We start from the raw sequence: 27,708 nt of genomic DNA on the forward strand, positions 1-27,708 counted from the left end.
AAGCATTACACTAATAACATATGTGTGGCCAGGACAAACTGTTCCCTAAACTTAAAAGGTGAAAGACAAGACCCTTGCTATCTTATATTTTAAAAAAATTTTATATATATATATATATGTACACACGCACCACCACATCACACACAAGAAACTTCCCATAAACTAAAATGAGGCCATTTCCTTATTAGCAAAGGTTGCCATTACAGTATTTCATGACAGTTATTTTAAAATTACATATTTATTTACCACCTGTTTTGGTCAATCTTGCTACAAAAAGACACTGAAATAGGCAATTTTCTCCTTCAAGGTAAAGACAATGCCTAATTTAGAAAGTCTTTCTCTTGAAATTGCACAGTGAAAGGTATCATTTAGTTAAATATAAAAGCTTCCTGCTTTTAAAGAAATTATTTAAATCTACACAGAAAAAAACCACATCGACCTATTAAAAATCACTAAGAGCACTGACTATAACACAATTCAGAATCTTTCAAACCCAATTACAGTGCTCTTTGCTGTTTTATTGCCCATCCCTGAGAGTAAAGATTTCACCATTTTTAATTTTTTCATGAAGAAAATCAATTTTACATTGATAATGATGTTTAATAATTTTTTTTCCAAAATATAAAATAAGCCCTATTTCATTTTAGTCAAAAAAATGATAAATGCTCTTGCAAAGACTACCATTCATAAAAATTTTAAGTACTTGAGTGTCAATCAACTTTTTTTTTTTTCCTTTTTGTCTTTTTTACTGACCAGTAACGGGATCGCAACCCTCGGTGTCGCGCCCGTACCAGGGACTGGCAACGGGATCGCAACCCTTGGTGTTGCGCCCGCACCACGCTCAGCCAGTGAGCGGGAACCAGTCTCCACATGGGATCTGAACCCTCGGCAGGAGTGCGCCACCGGGCCGGCCCTCAATCAACTTCTAAAGCTCTTTTTACTGGGTAATTTCTATTTTTTGCCATTCATATATTGCTATTTCCTTATAACCGATTATTTTATAATTTGTTAAAAGGTGCACTTAGTAGGTAGTGTAGGAAAAGTATAATATAAAACTTAAAGGAACTCTGAAGCAAGATGTGTATTTCCCTGTGGTAAAAGAGTTTTACTGGAAATAATCTGAACGCCATCCAAGAAAGACAAAAATATCTATGAAAGAAAGAATACATATAATAAACATCTTCCTTGTTGTCTTTGGTTTAGCCTTCTTGGCCAAAATCTTCTGTAAATTTCTTTAATTTCAACAAATCGTGTTCATTGACTGTGGGTTTTGTGTTAGACGATGACCGCAACATATCCGACTGTCAGAAAAAAGAAGGTTGGGGAGAGAGATAAATAATAGATTTAATGAAATAAAAATCATCACATTATCATTATTGTTACTAACTTTAACCTAAGGCTAAATCTGAATATTTGCAGTGTCCATAAGCTACAATCAATTCCTTTATTCTTCCTAAAGGACATCTTTGATTATGTTATTTCTTTACATAGAAAATTCCAATTTCTTCCCCTGTCCTGATCAAAACCTTTCAAGGGCTCTCTATTACTGATCAGAAGTACAATCCTCTTAGCCAGAGGATCAAGTCCCTGCAATTTGTTTTTGTTAAACAAGGAATTGGTTTTTCTTTTTTTTTTTCCTTTTTGTCTCTTTTTTACTGACCCGTAACGGGATCGCAACCCTCGGTGTCGCGCCCGTACCGGGGACCGGCAACGGGATTGCAACCCTCAGTGTTGCACCCGCACTGCGCTCAGCCAGTGAGCGGGAACCGGTTTCCACATGGGATCTGAACCCTTGGCAGGAGCGCCGCCGTACTCCCAAGCGGCGCACTCTCCAGTGCGCCACCAGGCTGGCCCAAGGAATTGGTTTTTCAAGTAAGTGCAATTCAAAGGAATATAATCATTCACCCATACTTAACTGAAGCTGAATGCCATTTTATTAAAATCAACTAAGAATTTTAAAATAATTAAAATTAAATTGAAATGGTAAGAAAATATTCTAATATTAAAAAGCTAACTTCTAGGCTACGTCTCCTGTGAAACAGTATGAAAAATGATTAAAAAAAGGGCCACTGTAAGTTACTATAAATTCTTCAAAGCTAGACAGAGCATAAAAACTTAAAAATATCATGGATTGAAAGAAACAGGGATTTCTGAATAAATTCTCAGATAAGCATTATGACTGTGTGTATACTTATAAGACATATACATATGGCTACTTATCTATTTGTACATATCAAAGTTTCTCCTCTGAAAGTTATTTTTTTATTTTATTTTATTTTCTTAAAAGATGACCGGTAAGGGGATCTCAACCCTTGGCTTGGTGTTGTCAGCACCACGCTCAACCAGTGAGCCAACCGGCCATCCCTATATAGGATCCGAACCCGGGGCCTTGGTGTTCTCAGCACCGCACTCTCCCGCATGAGCCATGGGCCGGCCCCTCTGAAAGTTATTTTTAAACATACCAAAAAACTCTTTCAAAATCTGTAACTGAAGCAAAAAATTTTGAAAATTAAGAGTTCTTATCAATAAGAAAACATAAATGTAACTTTTCAATCACCCTAATTTCCTTAAAAAACAATGTACCTTTCAAAACAATTTTAATTCTTCCAATGTAAACTATAAAAATTAATTTTTTTGTAAAAAAAAATTCTGTTTAAATTCAGTTACAATTTTTAAGCGGTGCATTATTTAAACTTTCCATGGAGCCTTGAGAAGTGAAACAGAAAAACACCATTTATGAAAACTGTGATACAAGCATTAGCATTTCTGGTTGCTTTAAAAAATCTGAGACTCAGGGAAAAAAATTTCACCAATCCAATTTTTTAGTTAAGTACTGACAATAGTTTATGCATAATATATATAAGCATTTTGGGGATAATATTCTGGCTATAAGACCTATAAAGTCAGAAACCTGTTGTTTTTTTAAAAAATAGCTTTTTTACTTAAAATTTAAGTTTCCTTAAAGTCCCACCAAATATTTTAAAGATAATTATTTTTATATTTTAATAAATTTAATTTTATAATTTTTTAAAAGTGAGTCAATAGTATCGAATAAACATGCCTGATCATACTAATATTTTCCAGCAAATCTTACATAACTGAAACATTTTATCTTTGTTTGACAAAATACAAAGTATAATGTTTTAATTTTTTTCTTAAAAACAAACAAAATTCCAAACCATAGAAACAACTGGCTCCAAAAGTTTATCTCCAGGAACATCCATCCATGTCATTTCAATGGCACCAGGATCACCTGGAGAACAGGGTGTTAGCAGGTCATCTACAATGCAGTTGGGATCAGCTCGTGAAGGTCCACGAACCTGCAGCAAATAGTAATCTAAAATATTTATTTGAACAAATTAAATAAACATTAAGATTAGGCTATTATCAGGAAAATTGAAAATGTACTAGTATTTATGTTTTGTCAAAATATTTAATTTTGGAAAAAAATAGAAGAATATACAACAAAAAGTAGTTATCTCTCAGTGATGGGGATAGATTGTGGTTGATATTTTGAACTTTCCTACAATAAATTACCCATATTTTCACAGGGGTAAAATGAGTTTAAAAAAAAAAAAAAAGAAAGAAACGGTTACCTGTGGCTAAGCTTTCCCTGTCTTTTCTCTAATGCTTAGTTAGTGCTAGTAATTTTAGAGACCAAAAATAGACATATTAAAAAATTCTCATAAGTTGCTCTATTTTCCCTAGCTGAGAAGCTCCTGTGATATTCGGAAGCTTTAGCCTGACATGAATGAATCTTTATGTCTCTTTCAACAAAAACTCTTTCAAATATAAGTACAAAATTAAATAATAAAAATGTAATTTCAGTGCCACTTTATGGTGCATAACTAACTTAAATAAAAAGTTTTAATCATACCCCAGAAAAGAAACTTTGTGATATAAAGTCACATGGCAATAAATTTGTATCAAACTGGAGGCTGCTTTCATATCTGTTTTACAATGTTTGACATTAAATATTATCTCGGAATTGGTGTAGATGTTAAGAAATACACATTCTTACCTTACTTATTATGTGTATTTTATTGTCTGTCTTTCCTCACAAAAATTTCACCTGCATGAGGGTCAGGGTTTTCTGTTTCTTTTTTTGGTTACTGTACTTTCAGATCTGCCTCTGGGCCCACATTAGTACTTTAGACATTTGATAAATAAACAAACAGGCAAATCTGTTCTTGCTAACTGAAATAATTAGCCTTAAAAACAGAGTAAAGGATGGAGCCATAGAGCTGTCTACTACAGTTGGTGATCCAAAGCCCTGATGTTAAAACTGATTTGGCTGATTCATCTTTATCCTACTAACAAGGACTTTGTTTCAGGGTCATATAAGCTGTTGCTGGTAGTAATATATACAATCAAATGATAAATCCTGGGTAGGAAAGAACTGAGTTCTTAAGAATTTATAGTTTCTAAATGGCAAAGAGAATTTAAGAGAAAATATAATGGCTGTGGCATAAACTTAATCCTGAGCCTACTATATTTCTCAGTAATGAGATGGATGAAGAAGGGTAGATGAATAATATTTACTGGGCTATTCATGTACCATAACTAGTGTTCTGTGAGTATTACTTCATTTTATTCTCACAATAGCACTTCAAAGTAGTGTTATTATACCCATTTTAGAGATGATAAAAATGAGCCTTAAGTAGGTAATATAATTTGCTCAAGGAGATATAAGAAGTAAATTGTGGTCCCAGGCTTCAAATTCATGTTTTAATTCAAGTTCTTAACTTTAAAAAAAAAACTTATCTAATTGTGACACATAATAGACATACATATGTAACTTAGTCATGATATATCAGTCTTGTCATATATAGCGGGATTAGGTTTGCTAATTGTTTTTTCAGGATTTTTAAATATATGGGTCATGAGAATATTGGATACTGCTATCCTCAGTAAGAGGGTTGGTCCAAATTACCTAGTCCACTGTTCCTTAAATTGGGTATCTCAAGACCAAAGTCTTTCACAAAACTACATCTCAGCCACATATGCTCAACTTGTACACGTGGACAAGAGCGCACAGGAGAGGCAGGACAGTAGAATGGTTGAGACTTCAGATTCTGAAGTACACCTCACCCAGGGACAAATCACACCTCTGCCACTCACTCTAATATCCTGGCAAAGTGTATCTAAGACTCAGATCAGCCACCAACAGGTAAGTGGCTGGCTACATGCACCTCTTGCAGTTTGTGTGAAGACCAAATGAAATAAAAAGATAAAGGATATAACACAGTAGCAGGTACATGAAAATTAAAAGATATTGGTTATTATTATTTTTATTTGTTTGTAAGGTTTAAATGCACCAGATTCTGTTCAAGGATATTCTAGTTATGTCAGAAACAGCCTTACAGCTATATATTTAAGTTTCTATACTTACATCAAAGTAATATAGAAATACTTTAAAAATAAGTCTATAGAAAAATTTAGAATGCTTTAGGACTATAATAATGGCCATTAAAAAATTTTATTGGACAGCTTATTTTCAATAAAGTAAAAATATGTCCATTATGTAAACCCACTTATTTATTGTATTATTATACAACACTGCAACCCTTCCAAATTCTTTGAGGGCAAACCAAAAAGCTACTTACCTTTTTAAAATGAGTTGCTGACTGTACTTTTCTAACAGGCTGCATAAGTGCATCACGTACAATGATACTTATGTCTGCCCCTGAATAACCATCAGTTTTCTTCCCAAGTTCTCGGAAATCTGCTTCTGTTAGACTGTTCTGAGTGGTCCCTAAGTGCAGTTTAAACATTGCTGCTCGGGCATGGGCTTCGGGCAAAGGAATATAAATTCTTTTCTCAAATCTTAAAATAAAAGGGAAATTATTTCAAGAATATTAATATATATATATTTAATTTAAAATGAAAATTAGTATACTTTCAAAAAGAAACAGATGTTTAGAAATTTTCAATTACACCAAGTTAAGTTGAATAAGTTAAATGGGCCCACATGTGCCAGAGTTAAACATATTTAGGTTAGATAAAGAGAGACTATCTAGAACACATCAAAAACAAACAAACAAAATTGAAATGGGCAGTAAACCAGTTTGGAGCTTAGTCTTTCTCGCATGATTTTTGAGTCATTTTGGCCATACTGCTTATATGTCTGGAATTCATGACATAAAAAGACATGTCCTACAGGATTACAGTTTCCCACAGAATTGTATTCTGAACTCCTGATGAAGGCATTAATGATTAACAATATAAAATAAGAGTAGAGATGAAATGATAATTCTCTAAATTCAAAATAGTAAAATTACTCAAAATCTTATAGAATAAAAATGTATTTATTACACAAAATGTCCACTTTATTATAATGAGTACATTGAGAATAAATAATCTTATATCATGAATAATAAACGCTATGTTTTACTAACAATGGTTTTGCTTGACTTCTTAAAATTTCAGTATTTGGAGATAAGGCGGAAACAATGAGGGATAATTTAAGTGGTCTCTGCAGACTGTTTTCCTGTAGGTAACTCTTTGTGGCAATGAAAATAATTTTAAGTTTCCAATACCTCTAGAGATGGATTTGAAATTAGATGATTTTCAAAAATATGCAGCACATTTCCTTTCTTAGTACTGTATGGTAATCTGGCATGATGGCAAACCATCAAGTGAATGGGATAAAAGTGGCAAAACTGAAGTAGTAATTTTTACCATGAAAAATTAAATGAATGAAATAGGGAGTGAGCAGTGAAAAGTGAAGAGCCTCTATACACCTTTCCTAGAGCTAGTTTCTTATTCAACTTAAAAATTAGAGACATAAATTTTTTTACTAAAAATATATCTTCGTTATCTTACTCCAACTTGCATAATAGTTGTTCTGCTAAAATTTTGTATAAAAGGTTCTCACTGAAAATTAATATGTAAATGTATGTAAATTTTTGGAGCATCAGTGCCCACTAAACTTAATTAGAACTAAAGGTAAGCATTAGATAATATATTTTCCAATGTGAAAGCTTCCAGTACGTGGATATCTTATACCTTCAATATAGCAGGCAAACGAACAAGCAAATGACCACTCCTCTGGGGGTGACCCAGCCACTCAGAAACAAGGTCAGAAAAAGATATTGAAAAGAATGTTGAGTTGTTTGCTTCTGTTGGTACAGCTTTGGCTAAATAGGATTCCCCCAAGACAGAGAGCAAAAAAGCTAAGGCACATTAAAAAAATTTTGAAAAGTTATCAGAATGACTCAACAGATAAAAGGGAATTATCATTTACCTGTTACATCTGCAGTTAGAAATAATATATTTACTGTATCATCATACCTTCGCCTAATGGCAGAATCCAGAACCCAGGGTATATTTGTAGCTCCCAGAACCAAAATTCCATCATTGTCCACACCAACCCCTGCATTAAAATAGGTAATATTTTGGTGTTCTTTAAATCTTGTCTGTATGTTCTGTTAAGTAATGTGGTGCTTTGAGGTTAAAGTACCTCATCTTGAAAGACTCTCTGAAAAAAACTATATTTAATCAAATATCATATTACTGCCATATGATGCAAATATTCCCAAGAATCAAATCTCCCAGATTGTGGACAAATACTATTAATATTCTTATCAAAATATTTCTAGAAAGATTTTACTTGAAGACTACATATCCCTCTTACTGATATTGTTCCTGGTATGTTTTAAGTGAATATATTAATCTTTATTATTTATATCAGGAAGTCCTACAAGATGATTACAACTGGGTAAAAATTACATATGCATATGGAAGACAATCAGAATTAAACATGGCATAATGAAACAATTTGTAAGAACGGAGAAATTCTGTTTGAATTTTTTTCCCATTATTTTTATAACAACAATTATACAACAAACAGAAACTATTTCCAAAAATGAATAATACTACCTTGCATTTGAACTAGAAACTCTGTCTTAATTCTACGTGCAGCTTCACTTTCATTCTCACTTCTTGAACCACACAGAGAATCAATTTCATCAATGAAGATAATGGAAGGCTTGTTCTCTCTGGCAAGCTGGAATAAGTTCTTAACCAGTCTAAAAATAAGTAAAATATTTCAGCCTCTAAAAAAATAGGTAAAAGACTAAAACAAAGGAATATACCAATATTACAAGAACTCTATAGATTTAAAAAGCCTAGTCATGTTTTAGGTACAGAAAATAAGAATGCTACAACTTTATAATTTACTAAGCTATACATATATTCTGTCTTTATCCTGAAAAATAAATTCCAAATTAGAAACTGATTTGGCTGAGAAATGAATACATACATTATGTCACTTCTCTGAATATCTATTAATGATGTAAGAAACCTATTACTTTACAGACTGATACAGTGACTACCAGGCAAAGAAAAAACTAAAAAAAAAAGAAAAAATCTATTTATGAATGACTATTACTTACTTTTCACTTTCACCTAGCCACTTAGAAACAAGGTCAGAGGATGATATTGAAAAAAATGTTGAGTTGTTTGCTTCTGTTGCTACAGCTTTGGCTAAATAGGATTTTCCTGTTCCAGGTGGCCCAAATAATAAGATTCCCCTCCAAGGTGTTCTCTTGCCTAAAATTTGCATTAGAAAAATAACATGAAAATTTCAAGACCGTTAATTTCAGTTACCGTACACATCATCAATACTGAATACTGTGAAAAGATTTTTCACTCTAAATCTATTAGTAAGAATAAAAAAGATATTTCTAAAATAAATCAATCTAAGTATGTCTTTAATGTATTTTATCTTTTTCTTGACACTACTTTGTCCAAAGTGTGTTTACATAAATTTAAGCCTTCTAACAGGAAGTGATTCATTCAATATGTATCAAAATCATAATGTGTAGACAAAGGATCTCTACCTTCTGTGGGCTTTCAGTGTAGTCGGAGAAAAAGTTCAGTTAAAAGGCACTTTCTGATCATCTACAGTGCTCACTGCTCAATACCAGAATATTGTAAAACAATTATATCCATTAAAGGAAGGACAGCTGGAAAGACTTTCTTTAAATATTTATGACTTTGGAGGAGTGAACCTAACGGTCTGACTGACTTGTGAAGTTCTGTTGAATTCTTGATTCCACAGGGAAGCACAGTTTAGTATTACAGGTAGCAGAGTCTCAATGGCTGGGTAATGATAAGGGGACTCTTATCTTACATCCTAGTTTTGCCAAAATATAACAACTGAACAAATAAACTCTTTGAGGCACAATTTTGTTAATGAGAAATTATAATGCCGCCTAAAATAAACCAGCAGGCTGGGTTACAGCAGGCAATAAAACATCAAATACATGTTTAAAAAATTCCTAGGTGAAAATTGTGATGCGTACACGGTGTCTGCAAAGGAATGATACACTGATGACTAATGGCAAAACTAAATATTTACATTTATTGTTATGAAAGTCTCAACTTTTACTTGAACTCGTTTCCTATTTTAAATGTATGCAATTTTGAGTCAGTGTTCCCCTGAGTGTGGTACATATACCTCTGGTATCATATAAAATACTTTTAGGTGGTATAAAAATACTTCTTTCTTACATAATTACCTTGTTAATGTGTATTTGAAAAACACTGATTTTTTTTCATTTATAGTAGACACAAAGCAGTCTTTTAAAATAATGTAAATAAAGTGAAATAAGTGAGATAATGTAAAGTTAAAATAAAATGGGCAAAATAACTTATGGTGTTTGAAATCAAGAGAGTGATTGCCTCTGAGGAGCAAAGAGGCAGAGGGCAATGCTGGGTCAGGTAATGTAATCTTTCTGGACCTGGGTGATGGCTAATTAAGGAAGCTGAACACTTAATGGTTCCTGCATTTCTCCGTGTATTTATGCTATACTGTAATCAAAAGTTTGTTCTAAAAAGTGAGTGATTTAAAGAAAAATATTTAAAAAATAATAATGGTACATGAAGATGATACCTAAGTGACTCATGTTTGGGAAACACTGGTATAAGTAATATAACATAAAATGAGTTCAACTACATTTTTGTACTGTTATAGGATTATGATGTCAACTTTTATACTGTTAGTTTCATATTCATGAAGTTAGGTGGACCATACATGGCCCACAGGTTCTTTGCTCTTCATCACTGCTCTACACGACATCACTGTCTGGACCTGTTCAGTCTGAGGCCAACATCACAGATTTGCTCTCTACATAAACCAGCTTGTTTTCAAAAGGAAACACCTCTTTTTGGCTGTTAGACTGTGGGTGTAGGCAGATTACAAAACATAGGCTATCAGTTACAAAAACGACAATGTGAAGGAATGGTTCAACACAGATAGATCACTTCCTGCTGCCAACTAGAACTTAAACTATCTCCAGATGGTGGGTTAGCAACACTCCTTTCACATTATAACAAGTTGTCCCTTTGCTACTAGAGGCTGTGCACTTCATCTGAAGCTGTTAAATAAGTCTTATCCCCCTTTTTAAGAAATGAAAATACTGGGCCGGCCCGGTGGCGCAATGAATAGTGCGCCGCTTCGGAAGCGCGGCGGCGCTCCCGCCCGAGGGTTCGGATCCCACATACGGACCGGTTCCCGCTCACTGGCTGAGCGAGGCGCGGGAGCAACACCGAGGGTTGCAATCCCGTTGCCGGTCCCCGGTCTGGTACGGGGGCAACACTGAGGGTTGCGATCCGTTGCCGGACACGGAAAAAGAAAAAAAAAAAAAAAGAAAAGAAATGAAAATACTCTTAAAAAACTAATACATTACCAACAACACCGAGGGTTGCAAACCCGTTGCCGGTCCCCGGTCTGGTATGGGGGCAACACTGAGGGTTGCGATCCGTTGCCGGACACGGAAAAAGACAAAAAAAAAAAAAGAAAAGAAATGAAAATACTCTTAAAAAACTAATACATTACCAATGCAAAAAATTCTGATGAAAGTCAAAAGAAGTAATAATCACCTATAAGCTTATCTCCTAGGCATACATTAACATTTTTATATCAATGCATCTACGCTTCTCAGATGCACATTTATATAACAATCACAGAATCATACTATATTTTATAACTATCTTTATAACAGAGGTGGGCATTCTTCAATAAATTATAATGTAGATTTAAATTTATTACTACATTTTAATGAGTGCACACTACAGCATTCCACAGTACTCCACTACATGTTGGTTAATTACCTTATACCCTACTGGTTGACATTTAGGTTGTTTTGCAATATATATATAGCAAACATAGATATGTGTAGGGAAACATCTTTGTGTAAAGATATATCACATTATAACAGAATTTAAGATAATAAATCATCATATGGTTACAAGAATTCATAATGTTTTACCTCAGTCGTTGATGCATTTTAAAAATATCATCAAATAAAATTAAAAGTCATCTCACCTGTAAAAAGATGAGGAAATTTAATAGGCAATATCACAGCCTCTTTAAGTGCTTCTTTGGCTCCTTCAAGACCAGCAACATCACTCCATTTCACATTTGGCCGCTCTATAACAATGGCACCTACAAAAAATTTTGTCATCTTTAAATTAAGGAAGACGATTTCATCAAAGTTAGAAGATAACGTGACATAATAATGTTAAAGAAATGGATTATAAAATTGTCTGGAAAACTTTTATGTACTAAAACTCTGAAATAATGTGATGAGGAAGTAGCTGTAAGGGAGCAGTCAGCAGGAGTCGTGGACGTGGGTGGTGGCTAGATAACCTAGGGTAGGTCACTTATCCCTTCTATTTCCACTTCTTTATTTGTAATGTGAAAATAGTCCCATCTGCCTACAAAACTACTTAGACAGGTTAGTGTAAGGATAAAGAATGTTTGGAAAAGCACCAAACATTAAATAAAGTGGTTATAATATTTGAATACGTTAATTCTGCAGTATCAAAAATACTTGTTCAATAGCAGTTGATCTATTTTTCCTGTTAACCAAAGGAAAAGTCATTAATGCTCTCCTCAACCACAGGAAGAAAATACACTTAACTTTAACTGAAGATAGACAGACAAACAGAAGGGAGGAGAAAAGAGAGGAAGGGATGGAATAAAAGCAGATAGATAAGAGACAGAAGGTGTACCTCTGTGGATTCAAAATACTACCCTAAGATTTGCCAAATTTTCTATTTGGCTTCTAAATAAACCTATTTACAATTTTTGTAAATTTACCAAGTTACTTAAATGAATGATTTAGTTTCTAAATGGTGTATATTAAAAAGCCATTGCAGTGAAATTATTGCAGTGAAAGTCCAAGAAGAATCCTTTTAACATAGCTTATTCACAAAATTTTCTAGTAATCTTTTATCAAAAGCTTTTCCAATTTTCAGTATATAGAAATTGCTCAACTGTAAACAACTAAGCAGCCTGTTAGGACTTTTCATACTCTATTTCATCCTGAAATTCCAAATAAATTTCTTAATTTAAATGTTTTGAAATTTTTTTTTTTTTTTTTACATCTCTGGCCGTTATCATAGCTGATAGGGAATTTAGAGAAATCCCTATTAAAAACTGGTTGTATCTTTTTCGAAATTAAAGATACAATCTAATTTTCACTTGGGGGGGAGGGGGAGGGGAAACAAAACCAAAATCAATAGAGCAGACAGAAAAAAAGCTTGTTGCCTTACAATTAGAATAAGATGACTTTGTATGGATCACTGGGTTACCCAACAAATACTTTACTGAGTATGCAGTGGGTGTCTGCATCACTTCAGGCAGCAGGAATCCGGCAGTGGAAAGTCAAAATTTCTGCTCTTGGGCTAGATCCTCTGTTGAAGTTCTTGACATATAAAAATGCTCTTTATCCTATCAACTGTACTGTTTTAAAGATACTATCCTAATAGTGTTCTCCTATACATCCCACTGTGGTGGGTAAGACAGAGGTTATAACAAGATGAAAAGACAAGTATAGCAAGGTTAAAAGGTCTGGTTAAGCTAGGTATATTCATTATTCAGTAACCAAGGCTGAGTCTATACTATGGAAATCCCTCCCACTTATGCATTCTATTAGGTAAAATTCAAATGAACAAAATACATACTATCAATGATGGGGCATAAAATTCAATTTAAAAAACCACTAGGTAGCACATCAAAAGAACATTACAATCTCAGCAATTAAATAAGCCAGCCAGCAATTAAATAGACACCTTTTTAGATACATAGAGCTATCATTTATTGAGTCCCTAGAATTTGTCAGCTATAATGTTAAGGCGTTTTTATATTGTCATTAATCTTTTAATAGTCCTGAAAGGAAGGTACTACTAATTTTCATTTTAGAGATGGGGACTCAGACTCTGAGAGGTTAGGTAACTTACCCACAATCAGAAAGCTTTTAAGTGGCAGACCTTAGAGTGGAATCTGGATCTGAACAGAGCCAAAACCTACGCCCTCTCCATTATGCCACTATATTTTAGTAGAGGAGAATGAAAGGGCTTTTATAGGTGCAGAAGGTAAAAACAGAAAGCTTAAACAGATAAATGTAAATGTAAAGGGATAAATGTAAATGGAAACACTGAAAAACAGATGAGAAAGAGCAGGTAGAAAATATGAAATAAACAATCAATGAATCAGCCACAACCATGACAATAAAAAGCCAAGTGTAACTCGTAATTCATTCTGCTCCACTGACAATAGTAAATTTTAATACCATCAGATTATGTGGTGTGCCAAAAGTATAATGCTACCTTCTCTAAAAGGGGGCAAATAAAATGAAAGAGAACAAATTGACTCACAGCCTTTCCAAAGGCAGATATAAAACCAAACAATATTTTTACTAAATGAAAAAAACAAACCATTAGTGACCTTAGAGGGCAAACCCTATGAAATCATTCTAAACAAAGCCAGCGTGTGACCACCAGAACTGAAGCCAGTACTTGAACTTCATTTAAATAGAGGGGGAAAAATAACAATTCAAACAGATAATTCACTATGAGTCATTTTAACAAGAGAGTAAATTTAAAAATGAAATCTAAAGCAACCTTGAAGTTGATTCTGTAGTTTCTTTTTTTCTGGATCATCAGATTCTCCTTCCCCATCACTGTCATTCCTAATAAAAAGAATTTAATATATTCAAATCATCACTGCTATCAAATAAGACAAAAATGAAGGAAAGATCTGGATATAAGATATTCACATTAAAAGTTGTGCTTATTTTATTACTTTTAAGAATGTATTAAATAAAATAGGAAGCAGGCACATCATCAATCAATAGAAAATCATGAACAGGAAAGGGACAAAAAAACCAAAATGAAGTCAGGAACTAGCTCCAAATTCCCATGATATAACCATGTATGTATTTATTCATAAATGGATCCTTTTATGAATAGGAGTTAAGATGAATTACAAGAGTTGCAAACAACAACAGTAAAAACATCAGGACCAGGCAAAATATAAATCAGAATAATTAGTCATACTAGGAGGAAAAAACCTAGAACACTAATTATCTAAGGTACAAAGGTCTATAACCCTTAGTCTGGAGGGTCCAAAAAATGCATGAAGCTTCCTGATAGAAATGAACTGAACCCGAGGAACAAGTAGATCACCTCAGGTATTTCATATCTAGGAATTTATCCTGAAGAAATCATTTAAAATGAGTCAAGGATTTGATTGTAAGGATAATCACATCTATACTGTTTCCAACAGGGGAAAAGAGAAGAAATTTATGTTGAATTGTAGGGATTAGCATATGAAAGAATACACTGTAACCTTTAAACATGATGTGGTAGAAATAGTTTATTGGAAAGATGTTCCTGATAAAATGTTGAATGAAAAAGTGATAAAGCAGAAAATATGGAATTATATCATCTTCAAAAATATAAGACATAAAGAGGGGATAAAAAGCTTGACAGGTTTTATGCCAAGAAGGGGTTGCCTTGATTACTGCAGGATGGTGGGGTTATGGATGAGGTAGATACTCTAATCTGATTCACTTGACACTCACTTCAACCTCCTTCTATCATGCTTTCCTGTACTGTAAAGGCTATACTTATTAAAAAAACTGTCCTTTCTAGGCTCCCTTGCAGCTAAGTTTCCACATGACACCTAAGCTCCTCCAATTAGGTGGGGGCTGTTTGCAAGGAGACCAAATCTTTAGGTGAAAGCACTGATTTTGCTGAAGGAGATGTGGCAGAGGTTTTACTATCTGCTTCCAAGCATTGAAAGTGCTTGGCAGAGGAGTTGGCAGCAGTGAGATCCCTATTTGAACAATGCTGGTATAGTTGAGCATTTTTTCCAGTGATGTGGAATCCAAGCTTAATTCCCTGGCCTCAAAATTCTGTAAGGTAATATCTTAAAATAAATCTTTTTGCTTAAATTAGCCAAAGTGGGTCCTGCTGTCTGTAACCAAAATAGCTGTTCCAGGAGAAGAACTGGTACCCCTTTGTTAGGTAACCATCTCAGGAGAGATCCTTACAGGGTCTTCGAGCAAGCCCAGAAGAGCCTCAAGAGATGGGGGAAGAGAGAATGTTTCTGACAAGGAAGTCTCAGTGAGAGCTGGAGGTCCCAAGCACTCGAAGTCAACTAAATTCTTCCCAACATTTTCATTTTATCTTTGGAGTACCTGTCTCACACTAAATGTCCTCACTTTCATATAAGAAACCCAAAGTTGAAATTCAATAATACCTAAGATCAGACTGTCATCTGATTTTTGTTATGTCAATGCTATAGGTGCAAAAGATATTATTCTTAGTGTGTCACAGAAACTCCCTGGTTTCCTGTTCATGTCTTGAACAGAATATAAAACTTTGAGCTTATAATTATCTTCAAACTTGGCCACATAGTTTGAAGCAGGAAGTCAACTCTAGTTCTTCTATTTCTCATGTCCTTCAAAATTTGGTCTATGGTAGCACTGCCTAAAGGGCACTTCATTCTTTGATTAGAGGGAATTACGTAAGTAACTTGTGCCACCGCGTACCATGAACTATGAGTATCATATCCTCTAAAGCTAACCAAAACTTCAATGCTTTCAAACCTAGCCAGGCCAGATAAGTCCATCCAAGAGTCTCATTTTCTTAAGAGTGTATCACCTGGAACCACTTCGGGCACCAGTCAGTAGAACGGTCAGAGAAGATCTGGTTAGATTACTCCCATTGCTTAGCACAGAGTCTGGCATGCACGTTATTATGTGTTGAATAAATTCTGCATCTGTAAGCAATATATCCCCCATCTAGAAAGACAGTCCCCAAAATGGGTTTCAATATTTATAAATTATGCCTGTTGCTTTCTTTACAATAACATAAAGCAAATCTAAAGCAAATCCACATTGAAAACTTATGCATAACATATCCCCAAAATTATTTACATTATTGGAATTATTATTCATTTTGTCATGTGGTCAAATATTTAACTACAGACGATTCCTGTAATAACCATCAATATGACAAAATCAGCAATGGGTAACTGGGTGCCATTTCTACAAATGTTTTCCCCTATAACCAGCAAGCAGTCATGGAGGGTTATTTGAGGTATATTATCCCTGAAGCTTGGTAAACTAGGTGTTGGCAAACTTTTTTTCTATAAAGGACTGGAGAGTAAATATTTCTGGTTCTATGGGTCATACAGTTTCTATTGCAACCACTCAACTCTGTAGTTATGGAAGAAAGGCAGCCATAGATGACAATAGGTAAAGAAATGGGCGAGGCTGTGTTCCAATAAAATGTATTTATAAAAACAGGCAGCAGGCCATTTTTGGCCCATGAGCCTTGGTTTGCAAACACCCAGTTTAAGCAAAAGAAATTTACTTCACAAATTAAAAGTTAAAAGACAAAATAACATCTAACACTCTTAAATACATACCCCTTCTCCTCAGCTGGACTCGGTTGTCCCTCCTTCATTGGCTTCTGTGGTTTTTTCTCTTTCGTTTTTAGGTACTCCTTTAGTTTTTCTGCTCTATCAAGATATTCTGTACACTTTGCTCTGATACTTTGCTTGGCTTTATCACCCTGTGCTTCATCTATTGAAAGGAAATGAGAGAGATTTTTCCATTAGTATTCTATACGCAAAGCTTTAAACTTTTAGATATATTTTTTTAAACAAGGAAATTCTATATAGGGGGAGGGAAGATCATCCCTAACTCACTGTAACCAATGATTATCTACTCCTTCCCCCAGCAGGGTTGGAAATCAACGTGGGTTTGGGTTAAATAATAAGAAATTATTAAATATTCTGTAGGTTTCATACTCTTCCCTTACATGCTGCAGATAGAGCAGATAGCTGAACCCTGCTTATCTCACACAAAGGTAATTATAAGAAAGACAAATGAAGTAAAGCAATATTAATTATTTCCGGTAACGTCTACATAAGTTTTATTTCAGAGAGTATAAAAAGTGATGGAAATCCCACATATTATGTACACTACCAACACAGTAATTTTACTATATAAAGGCCTCTGTCAGGGCTATTTTCAAATGTGGACTTTGCACTAGTATATATATGCAATGCATGGGATTAGTATCTTATACGTTATGATTCATTCTTAGTTTCACTTTAATTTGACAAAAAAACCCCTCAAAATCAAATGGGGAAGCTCAAAAGAAAACCTTAAATTATTCAACTGCATTAGTTTTGAGGTCCATGAAGGCAGGGGTTTTTATCCATTTTTTTCTCATTGTTGTATCCCTGGTGCCTAGAACAGTGCCTGGCACATGGTAAACAGGCAGAACAAATAGTAGTTGTAAAATACATGAATAAAATGTCTCTCAATCGATTTTTTTTTTCCTTTTTGTCTTTTTTTTTACTGACCGGTAACGGATCGCAACCCTCGGTGTCGCGCCTGTACCGGGGACTGGCAACGGGATCGCAACCCTCGGTGCTGCGCCCGCACCGCGCTCAGCCAGTGAGCGGGAACCGGTCTCCACATGGGATCCGAACCCTCGGCGGGAGAGCCGCCGCGCTCCCAATCGGCGCACTCTCCAGTGTGCCACTGGGCCGGCCCTCAATCGATTTTTAAAATAGAGTATTTTCAAACATATGCTTAGAAAATGAATAAGCTCTGATTACACAATTTATGTACATTATCGGTAAAATAAAAAATTATTTCTATTGTCTATACAACATTTTAAGATGTTTAGGTATATAAATTAATAACTATGATAGCTATCACATTTGTTAGCTAAGTCTGAGTACTTAAAAGTTACTATGAAGTGGGAATTTTTTTACAAATGGATGGCTTAGAATTTTCTGAAATTATTTTTCAATCTTTATAAATACAATAGGATTTTGTTCTTTTTGTGTTTTAAAATAAAAAACTAAACTATAACCTTACATTTAATTACATGGAGAAAATACTGTACAGCATGTTGATAGAGCTGAAGGGCTTCTTCGTAGTTCCCAGCTTTGTCTTCTTGTGCTGCTTTGCTAGCAAGATCTATTGCTTTCTGTTCAAGGGAGGCAAAATAATAACATTAAAATCAAAGCATAAACATAAATTTGAAGTAAATAATCATACTTTTCAGTATGATCTAGAATGATTTTCTTAAATAACAAAAGCAACTTTAAAACAAATCCTTTTTTCCTAAATCAGAACTATATTTGATGAAAATTATAACTTTATAAAATGTGAACTTAATCTGTTATTTGGATAAATGCTATTTGAGTATTATATCTAGTACCAGTTACTAAGATTCTCACATAATTTTCACTCAACTAAAGTCAAACTTAGGGCTAGGAAGGGAGAATCAAATAATCTGAAAATTCAAATTAAAAAAAGCATTTGGGGAAATTCTCAAAAATCAAATGCTGCTATATTTAGAGCATGCAACGAAAGTAGAAATGTAAGTGAGGTAAAACCCCTTTAGAAGCAATGGCATAATGAAATATTAAGAATCTGAAAACTGCCCAAATCTTTTAACCCACTAATTAACTAAAAAGTTTATTGAACAAAGACATTAACCAAAAGAAAACCTGGAAACTTAAAATCTTTTTTTTTTTTGGTGGCTGGCCACGATGGGGATCCGAACTCTTGACCTTGGTGTTATATAACACCATCCTCTAATCAACTGAGCTAACAGGCCAGCCTGGGAAACTTGTTTTAAAAAAGCAGTATACAACCCTTTGTATGTAGCACAAGTTGAACTGTTTGAAACAACAGCCAAAAAAAAAAAAAAAAAAAAACCCCATAATGAACATGGACTACTTTGGTAGTATTTAAAAGAAAGACTTCCAGAAATAAATCCATACAAATACAGTATATCCAAGTGATTTTTGAAAAAGATGCAGAAGCAAGACAATGGTAGAAGGACAGGCTTTCTAAGAAATGGTGCTAAAGAGTTCTTAGATTTGATATCAAAAGCACAACATATATAAAAGGAAAAAAACTGCTAAACTAGAACCTTATCAGACCTAAACATTTTTGCTCTATAAAAGATCCTGTTAAAAGGATGAAAACATAAGCTACAAACTCAGAGAAATGTTTGCAAAACACATATCTGACAAAGGACTAGTATCGAGAATGTATAAGGAACTCAAAATCTTACAGTTTAAAAAAACCCAATTAGAAAATAGGCTAAATACATGAACAGACATTTCACCAAAGGAGGATATACAGATGGCAAATAAGCATACGAAAAGATGCTATAATGGATTGAATTATGTCCCCCCAAAACTCCCTAAAGCTTGAATTGTGTCCTCCAAGTTTTATGTATTAGGAACTTAGCCCCCACAGTGGCCCCGTAAAGAGGGTGGGAAATCCTATTATGGTAATTGTAAGGTGGGGAAGGTGGGGCCTTGAAGAGGTGATTGGGTTGTAGGACCATGTGGTAGTGAACGGATTAAAAATGGTGGTCAGCGGCATGGTTCTCAGGGCTTTAAAAGGAGACTCTTTCTTTCTCTCTGCTCTCTCTGCTTCCACCATCTTGCAAAGTGAGGTCCCTGCATCACTGTCACCACCACGACATGGACTTTGGACTTCTCAGCCTCAGAAACTGTAAGCAAATAAATTTCATTTTCTTTATAAATTACCCAGTCTCGGGTATTCTGTTATAGCAACACAAAACGGACTAAGACAGATGCTCAACATTATTAGCCATTACGGAAATGCAAATTAAAACCACAATGAGACATCATGACACACCTATCAGAATAGATAAAACAAAAAATAGTGACAACATCAAATGCTGGTGTGGATGCAGGGAATTGTATCAATCATACATTGCTGGTGAGTTGTAAAACAGTCCAGCTACCCTGGGAAACTGGCTGGTTTTTGTCCTGTTTTGTTTACAAAACTAAATGTGCAAATACCATATGAAGAAGCAACTGTACTCTTGGGCATTTATCAGAGAAATGGAGACTTATGTTCACACAAAAACCTGTACATGAATGTTCCAGATGTTCTTCAACAGTTGCATGGTTAACAAACTGTGGTACATTAACACCATGGAGTATTACTTAGTAACTAACAAAAAAGAACTGACTGCTGTTACACACAACTTACATGAATCTTGAGGGAATTATGCTGAGTGAAAAAAGCCAATTCCCAAAGGTTATATATATTATATGATCCCATTAATAACACTCTCAAAATGGCAAAATCAGAGATGGAGAACAGATCAGTGCTGTGAAAGGATCAGGATGGTGGACAAAACGAAGGGGAGGTGATTGTGGGTTGAAGGGCAACATAAGGGATCCTTGTGGATGGAACTCTTCTGTGTCTTGACTGGTGGATGCACAAACCTACATGTTATAAAACTGCACAGAAACACACACACACAAATACACACAAGTACAAGTAAAACCCCATGGGGCAATATGAGTAAGAATGGTGGAATGTACTGATGTCAATATCCTGGTTGTGATATTATACTAATTTTGCAAGATTCCACCACTGAGTGCAACTGGGTGAAGGACACACTGGACCGCTTTACATTATTCTTATACCTGCATGTGAATCTATAGTTACCTCAAAATAAAATTTTCATTAAAAAAAATTTCTTTAATTTTTAAAAATATGCACAGACACATACAAATAAAGAACAAGCATAATTTATTAAAACATTCCAACTGGGTTAATTTAAGTAGTAAAACTGTATTCAACAGAAATAAGTGCCAGTAAAAAAAAAAATGATCACGGTTAGGCTATATTAAAAATAAGCATAAAATTAAGAAAAAAAAACCATTCAAACAATCCAAAAACCAATCATATGTAAGAATAATAATATATTTTGAAGTAGTTGCTTGTGGATTGGATATAGATGGGATGAAATCTGTAAATGAGAGGAAGAGGCCATCCCCTGGAAGACCATGCTTCCTTTGTTGTAGCAGGAGGGAAGAAAAATGGTGTGTTTTACAATTGACAAAGTGTAGTACTCACACATTTCAAAGTTCAAACAGTCTTAATTCAAAGCTAAATGTTCAAAAGTTGTGTAAGCTAGACAGGATATAAAAAGTGGAGTCATAGAATGTGGTCAACTAGTGGTTAGGTGAGACTGGTCATATAGAAATGCATACCAAAGCTCAGTGGCTAAGCCACACAGCAGAAATAAATTCTTTCTTATTCTGATTATAATTTTCTTCTCAGATTATTTTGGAATTTGTGCCACTCACCTCTTCAGCTACTCCCCTGATTCACAGTGAGGCCTAACATGGTGTCACAGTCAGGCACCACACTGATATTTGTTAAAGTAAAACTCTTATAGTTGGTATTTAAGTATCTGGCTCCAAACATGGCACCAATTAGTTTAAACCAGTCTTTCCCCAATGATGAAAATGTCTGTATCTACACTGTCCAGTACCAAAGCCACCAGCCTCATATGGCTTTTGCATACTTGAAATGTTGTAGTGTGACTGAGGAGTGAGTTTATTTAATTAAAATTTAAATTTAAATAGCCATATGTAGCAACTGTACCGGAGGGTGCATGTTAAACCTTTAATCAAAGACGATGATTTATGAAGACATGCATCTATTTTCTCCCAATGAATGCCCCATTTTGCCCTTATTTTTGTTAGCATTTTTCATTTGAAATGAAATTAATCTTGTGTTGTATGGTTTTGGAGAGCAAATTATTATTTCAGAATATAATCCTTACCATCTTCACTGCTACCACCCTTGTTCAATCCACTGTCATATTTGTCAAATTACCACCTAGGCTTGTAGGTGGTCAGCCTGCTTCCACCCCACCACCTGGAAGTCCATACAGAAAACTTTGATGGCTTCCCATGGCAAACCATGAAATCCAAATGCTGGAGCACGATCTACAAGGCCTTAAATGACCTGGGCCCTGGCTGTTTGGATCACAACTGAAACCCTCTAATCCTCCTTCACTCAGGTACGGAAGACCCCTCTGTCTAGAATGTTCTTCCTTCCCCCAGATCGATGCATGACAGTCTCCTTGTTTGCCCTATTTCGGATAGCAAGTTCTCAGAGAGGACCTCCCTAATCTGCTATATAAGAGGCTGTACCCCATCCCTGCTCTCAGCTCTCCCCTCACCCCTGCACTCTCTTATCCTATCTTTATCATTATATTTACCTGTATACTCTCTTACTGGCTATTTCCTTTACTAAGGTAAGCTCTGTGAGAACAGGACTTCATCTGAACTCCTCCAGCCTAGAATGGTGCTGGTATACAATGGGTAATCAAGAAAATTGTCAAATGTGTGAAAAGAAATCTACTTTCTCAAAATCTTTCTCGCTTTGGTTATTCCACCTCTGTCATTTCTACCAACAATTTCTCTCCACTGGATATTTCTGTCAGCATACAAACAGCCCTCTTTTAAAAAACCTTCTTTGACACCAAAACGCCCTTCAGTTTAGTTCTGTTTCTCTGCTACCTTTTAGAGCCAAAATCTCACCTAAGAAGCCTTTATTCTCTTTCCCTTATCACATCAATAAAACTGCTTATATCAAGGCTCTCTAGGATGCCAGGTCCAAAGACTAGCTCTGTCTTCATCTTGATCTTTTTGACATTCTACAAAGTTGATCATTTCCTTCTTTTTGAACAGTGACCTCCACTGAGCCCCCAAGCACCACTTTGCTTGTCAGAGAGGCCTCCTACCTCTCTGACAGCTCCTACTCAGTCTTCTTTGCTGATTCTTCCTCTAGTATGTGACACTGAGTTTGGGGATGGGTCTCACTTCTGTTTACTCCCTCCTTATGTGATTTATTTCTGTTGATTTAAGGCTGACCAACTTTAGGCTAATGATCCTCAAGTTTATTCAGTTTTAAAACACAGTTGTCCACACCACTCTTGTGTCTAAAATCCTTCCAGGCTTGTTACCTGTGTGTGTGTGTGTGTGTGAATACACCCACATGTGAGATTTTTTTTTTTTTGCCTGTCTCTCCCATTAGAATATAAGCTCCATGAGGACAGGGGTTATGACTGTTGCCTTCACTTTTTTATATTCTCTAGCACAGTGCGAAGCTGGCACAAGACTGAATGACTTTATTACCCCAAGGTCAGTCAGTCAGGATCCAGTCATCAGTGTGGAAGTATAAAGGTTAGGAAATCTGGGACTATCCTCTTCAGATTAGGAGACTATGACATGTTACTAGAAAACCCTGGGAAACTGGGTAAATTCTACAATCACCTATCTCAGGAGAAAAGATGTTCCAGTCCCTTTCTGTCAAGGACAATTCTTTCTTCCATGCTCTGAAGTCCATTCCTACCTTCCTCCTGACATTTACTCCAACAATAATGTACCACTCTACTGCTCTACCCAACCTTTCCCTTTTTGGTTGGGTCTTTCCTCAGCAGAAAAATGTGTAGGCTCATATCTACAAAACACAACCCCAAATATACCAACTCGGCCCAGTTCCTAAGTTCCTCTCTAGCTACCATCTTACCATCTCTTTATCTCTGCAGCAAAATCCCAAAGAGTACTCCAAGTTCATCTCAGTTTCCTGATTTTCTATTCTTCTCACAGCAATGTTTTCTGCCTCCTGATTGCCAAATCTCATGCTTATCTAAGTCCCTCTCTGCAGCACTTACCATAACAACAAATATTTTAATAGTATCTCTTTTTTTGACCTTCATGACAACATTCTCTCCTTGTTATACTTCTTACTGTCTAATGATTCTTTTTCAGGCTCCCTTTCCTCTCTCCTTAAATGTCGATATTCCACAGGGTTTCTACTTTGGTCCTTGATTTTCTTCATTCTGTAAAATCTCCATACCCACAATCTCAGCCACCATCTGTATGCCAACAAGTCCCAAATCCTAATTTCCAGCCTAGCCCAGTCTACCCAGTTCTATACACATGTACCCAAATGCTCATTGGACATTTCCATTTGATTGCCCCCACAGGCAGTTCAAACTCAACAAGCTGAGAACTGAATTTATTTTGTTCCACTCACCCCAGCCCCAAATATGCCCCGTCTTTTGTATCCCAGAACCAATTCCAACCCACTCAGATACCTAATCCTGAAAGCTGGGAGAAAACCCAGACTCCTCCTCCTCCCGAACTGTTTAAATGCAAATACAAGTGTGATATTTTTCTCCGATCAATCCTTTCTTCTTTATTCAAATAGACACTACACTAATTTGTTCCCTCACTATCTCCCATCACACAGACCCCTGCCTCCTAACCAGTCTCTCTGCTTCCAGGCCTGCCACCAGTCAAGCTTTTCATGTGTACACACATGACAGTTTCATTCTAAAACAAAAGCCTGAGCATATTACTCCACTGTGTGAAACCCTTCTATGGCTTACATGTACACAAGGCTCCTTGGGATATGGCCCGACTCTTTAGGCTTGCACTCCCACCTTGTACACTAAGTCCCAGTGATACCAAACTGCTGGCACAACCTGGACCAACTCAGATGGCATGCCTTTGTGTACAGCATACTCTCCACCTGGAATATCCTATTTCACTGTCTCCCTGTAAAACTCCTGCTTCTCCAGGACTCACAGCAGTCATGGTCCTGCTGCAAAGCCCTTCCCAATACCCTCAGGGCAGTGTAGCCTAACCTTCTCTAGATTTCCACTGCCTCTTGTACTTATCAGTCACTTTATATGTTTACACATCAGAACATAAACTGGGGCCGGCCCGGTGGCGCACTCGGTTGAGTGCGGCGCTTGAGAGCGTGGCGGCGCTCCCACCAAGGGTTTGGATCCTATGTGGAGACTGGTCTGCTCACGGGCTGAGTGCGGTGTGGGCGTGACACCGAGGGTTGTGATCCCGTTGCCGGTCGCGGTACGGGCGCGACACCGAGGGTTGCGATCCCGTTACCGGTCACGAAAAAAGACAAAAAGGAAAAAAAAAAAAGAACATAAACTGTCTGAGGTCATAAATGATATATATATTTTTATGATTCCCCAGGACATAGCAAAACACATGGCATAGTAACACTCAATATTGAAGACTGAGTAAATTATGAGTTCTATTTCATACTGTATTACTTGCAATCTCCCCTAATCCTCTGCAAGGTTTATTACACTTTGGGACTGAGACATAAGTTGATTTTCTCTGCCTGGAAAACATTTAACTTTCCTGTTCAAGAAGGCAGAATTTTGTAGTGAAAAAACTACAGACTGGTAAGCAGACAGACCTGGATTCAAAACTATCTCCATACTAATTAACTGTATGTCTCAGGGTAAATCAGAACCTTAATAAGTTGAGGTTTCTCATACTGTGAACCTGGAATAATATTCACCTTGAAGAGTTGTTTTGAGGATTAAATGAGATCACATCAAACACCAAGCAATTACTGTTACTTCTGTTCACTTTATCTAAGATCACATCACCTCCTCTGTATGACATTTCTCACTTGCCCTTGGAAGAGTGAGATTGGCTCTTCCTTTCTGCCCTCCATAGTAAACTCTAATTCTACTACGGCATTAATTGAATTACTTTTAATTTCAATTTTTAATCAAAAATTTTGATGCATTCTTCCATTAGATTATAAGTGTCTGGCTATAGGGATTTTTGCCTTGTTCAGTGGAAAAGTTATTCATTATTTGAATATTCTTCATCCAAATTTCCTATGTTAGAAGGTTGAAAAGGCTGAATGAAAAAGCACACCTGTGAACAGACCACTAATAAAATAATACTACATTCTTCACGTTCAACACTAGCAATCATGCTTTAATATCAATCTCTAACTGATTCACTGAATACTCAAACATCCAATTCAAATATGATGCACTCTGATTATAGAATAAAACTGCAAATCTTGCAGAAGAAAGATATCAGTAAACAGATGAAGACTATGTTGTAGAATGCCCAAATTACATGCAAAGTCTCTGAAAATGAAGTTTATTGAATAAAACTAGTTAACCGACAAACCAACAAGAATGATGATATGATGGGCACTTCAAAATAAATCACCTTTAATACTCAAAAGAATAAAACTTTCACCAAACGAACAATACTTTTTCCAAATATATTCCTTCAAAAGACCCTTACCAAAGGCTACAAAAAAAACCCTTAAGATTAAGTGAAGATTGTTGTATCTTAGTTTAATACAGTCTTGGTGGAAAAAATACACATACAAATCAGCACCTGACATTATTTATTCTAAGAAATGAATCACACAATCATAATATTTTGTGAAAGACATAAAACCTTTGTTTTCATGATCATTTAGGTTGATTTTCAAGATAAAAGTCCCAAGCAAGCCTCCCCTCCCACTTTTTTGTTTGTTAAATTTTGATCTCTGTTTATGGGGGTCTATTTTGAGTGATCTCTCTTCAGAATCAATTATCCTGGGTTAAGAAAGCCTTCCATTATCTTTGGTGCCTGTTAAACACACTACTGGAAGTCCAAGACAATGACTCAATATAGGTATTTCACGCTTCTCCTTTGGCCTAAACTGACATACCGGACTGGGAGTCCTCGAGTCTCCTAACTCACATTCTAAACCCCACTGAAGCCCTAGACCCATTCTGGGGATGGATGACACTCTTAAATTTCTTTCCTCAATGAATTCCATTCCACAGAGGACTAACGATTACGTCTAAAATCTTAAGATTCCATGATTTATGTACAAAACACTGCTCACTGCTGTGGGCGTGGAAAACTGTAGCCACAGAGGAGTTTAAGAATACTCCCCGGCCTTACTCAGTTTCGGAGCCACAGGAGAGTGCACATAAACACATATGCTCAATGAATTCTCGGAGATTGGATGTAGGCTGGCTCTAACTTCCTATTCCAGGGCTGTTGTCATATTTCTATTCACTCGACAGCTCGAAAAGAAAAGCTTTGCTCAATCGGCTCGAAATACTGAGAATTATGACCACCCTATTTTCAACTGATCTAGACTAGTGCTTTGAAAAAATTACGTATTTCCTTTCTCCCTTACGCTGACTGGAGACTACCCAGTTTGGTTCAAGCTCGGAAAAAAAAAAAAAAAAAAAAAAAAGTCCTAACAAACGTCAAGAGCCTCCCATTCCAAGTGGCTCAAGAGACCCCAAGAGCGTGCAGGAAACGACCTTCCCGCAGTAAAGGGCCCACTCTCCCACCTGCGGCTTCGCCCGGCCCCGGCCAGGGGTGCGGCCGCTTCCTCCCACCTCCCTGCCCTCCACCCCAATTCTCGCGCTCCCCTCGGCTCCCCCTCTCCAGGGGGCGGGAGATGAGCGGTGGTACCTGGAGGTTGGGCGAAGTGGATGCCATGGCGGAGATCCGAGGCGGTTCCCTGAGGGGGACCGAGGGACGAGGAGAACCAACAGCGGCGACGTCGAAGAGCCCTCGGTGTTACAGCCCCAAGCCCGGGGAAGCTGGTGGTTTTCGGACCCCGAGCAGCAGACTGCCTTCTGGAATTTGTTCTAAAGCAACACTGCGCTATCCGGCCGCCCGACCCTCTTCACAAAACTTCCGCAATCCCGAGCCCCTCTGGGCTCTGGACC

The 27,708-nt window shown here is 36.2% G+C and overlaps 1 protein-coding gene across 1 annotated transcript; it reads right to left on the reverse strand.

The window, feature by feature from the left end:
- Positions 1-1,082: 1,082 nt before the first annotated feature.
- Positions 1,083-27,708, reverse strand: VPS4B (vacuolar protein sorting 4 homolog B (S. cerevisiae)). The gene is made up of 11 exons (XM_008591262.1): positions 27,449-27,708; positions 18,198-18,309; positions 16,730-16,886; positions 13,915-13,982; positions 11,333-11,452; positions 8,397-8,553; positions 7,882-8,030; positions 7,294-7,375; positions 5,607-5,826; positions 3,180-3,320; positions 1,083-1,301 (listed from the first exon to the last, which is right to left on the reverse strand). Exons 1-11 carry the CDS (start codon positions 27,473-27,475, stop codon positions 1,200-1,202), a joined length of 1,335 nt encoding a protein of 444 aa, XP_008589484.1. The 5' UTR covers positions 27,476-27,708; the 3' UTR covers positions 1,083-1,199.

This window comes from Galeopterus variegatus, unplaced genomic scaffold (assembly GCF_000696425.1).
Source record: "Galeopterus variegatus unplaced genomic scaffold, G_variegatus-3.0.2 Scaffold146, whole genome shotgun sequence".
Taxonomy (NCBI): Eukaryota; Metazoa; Chordata; class Mammalia; order Dermoptera; family Cynocephalidae; genus Galeopterus; species Galeopterus variegatus.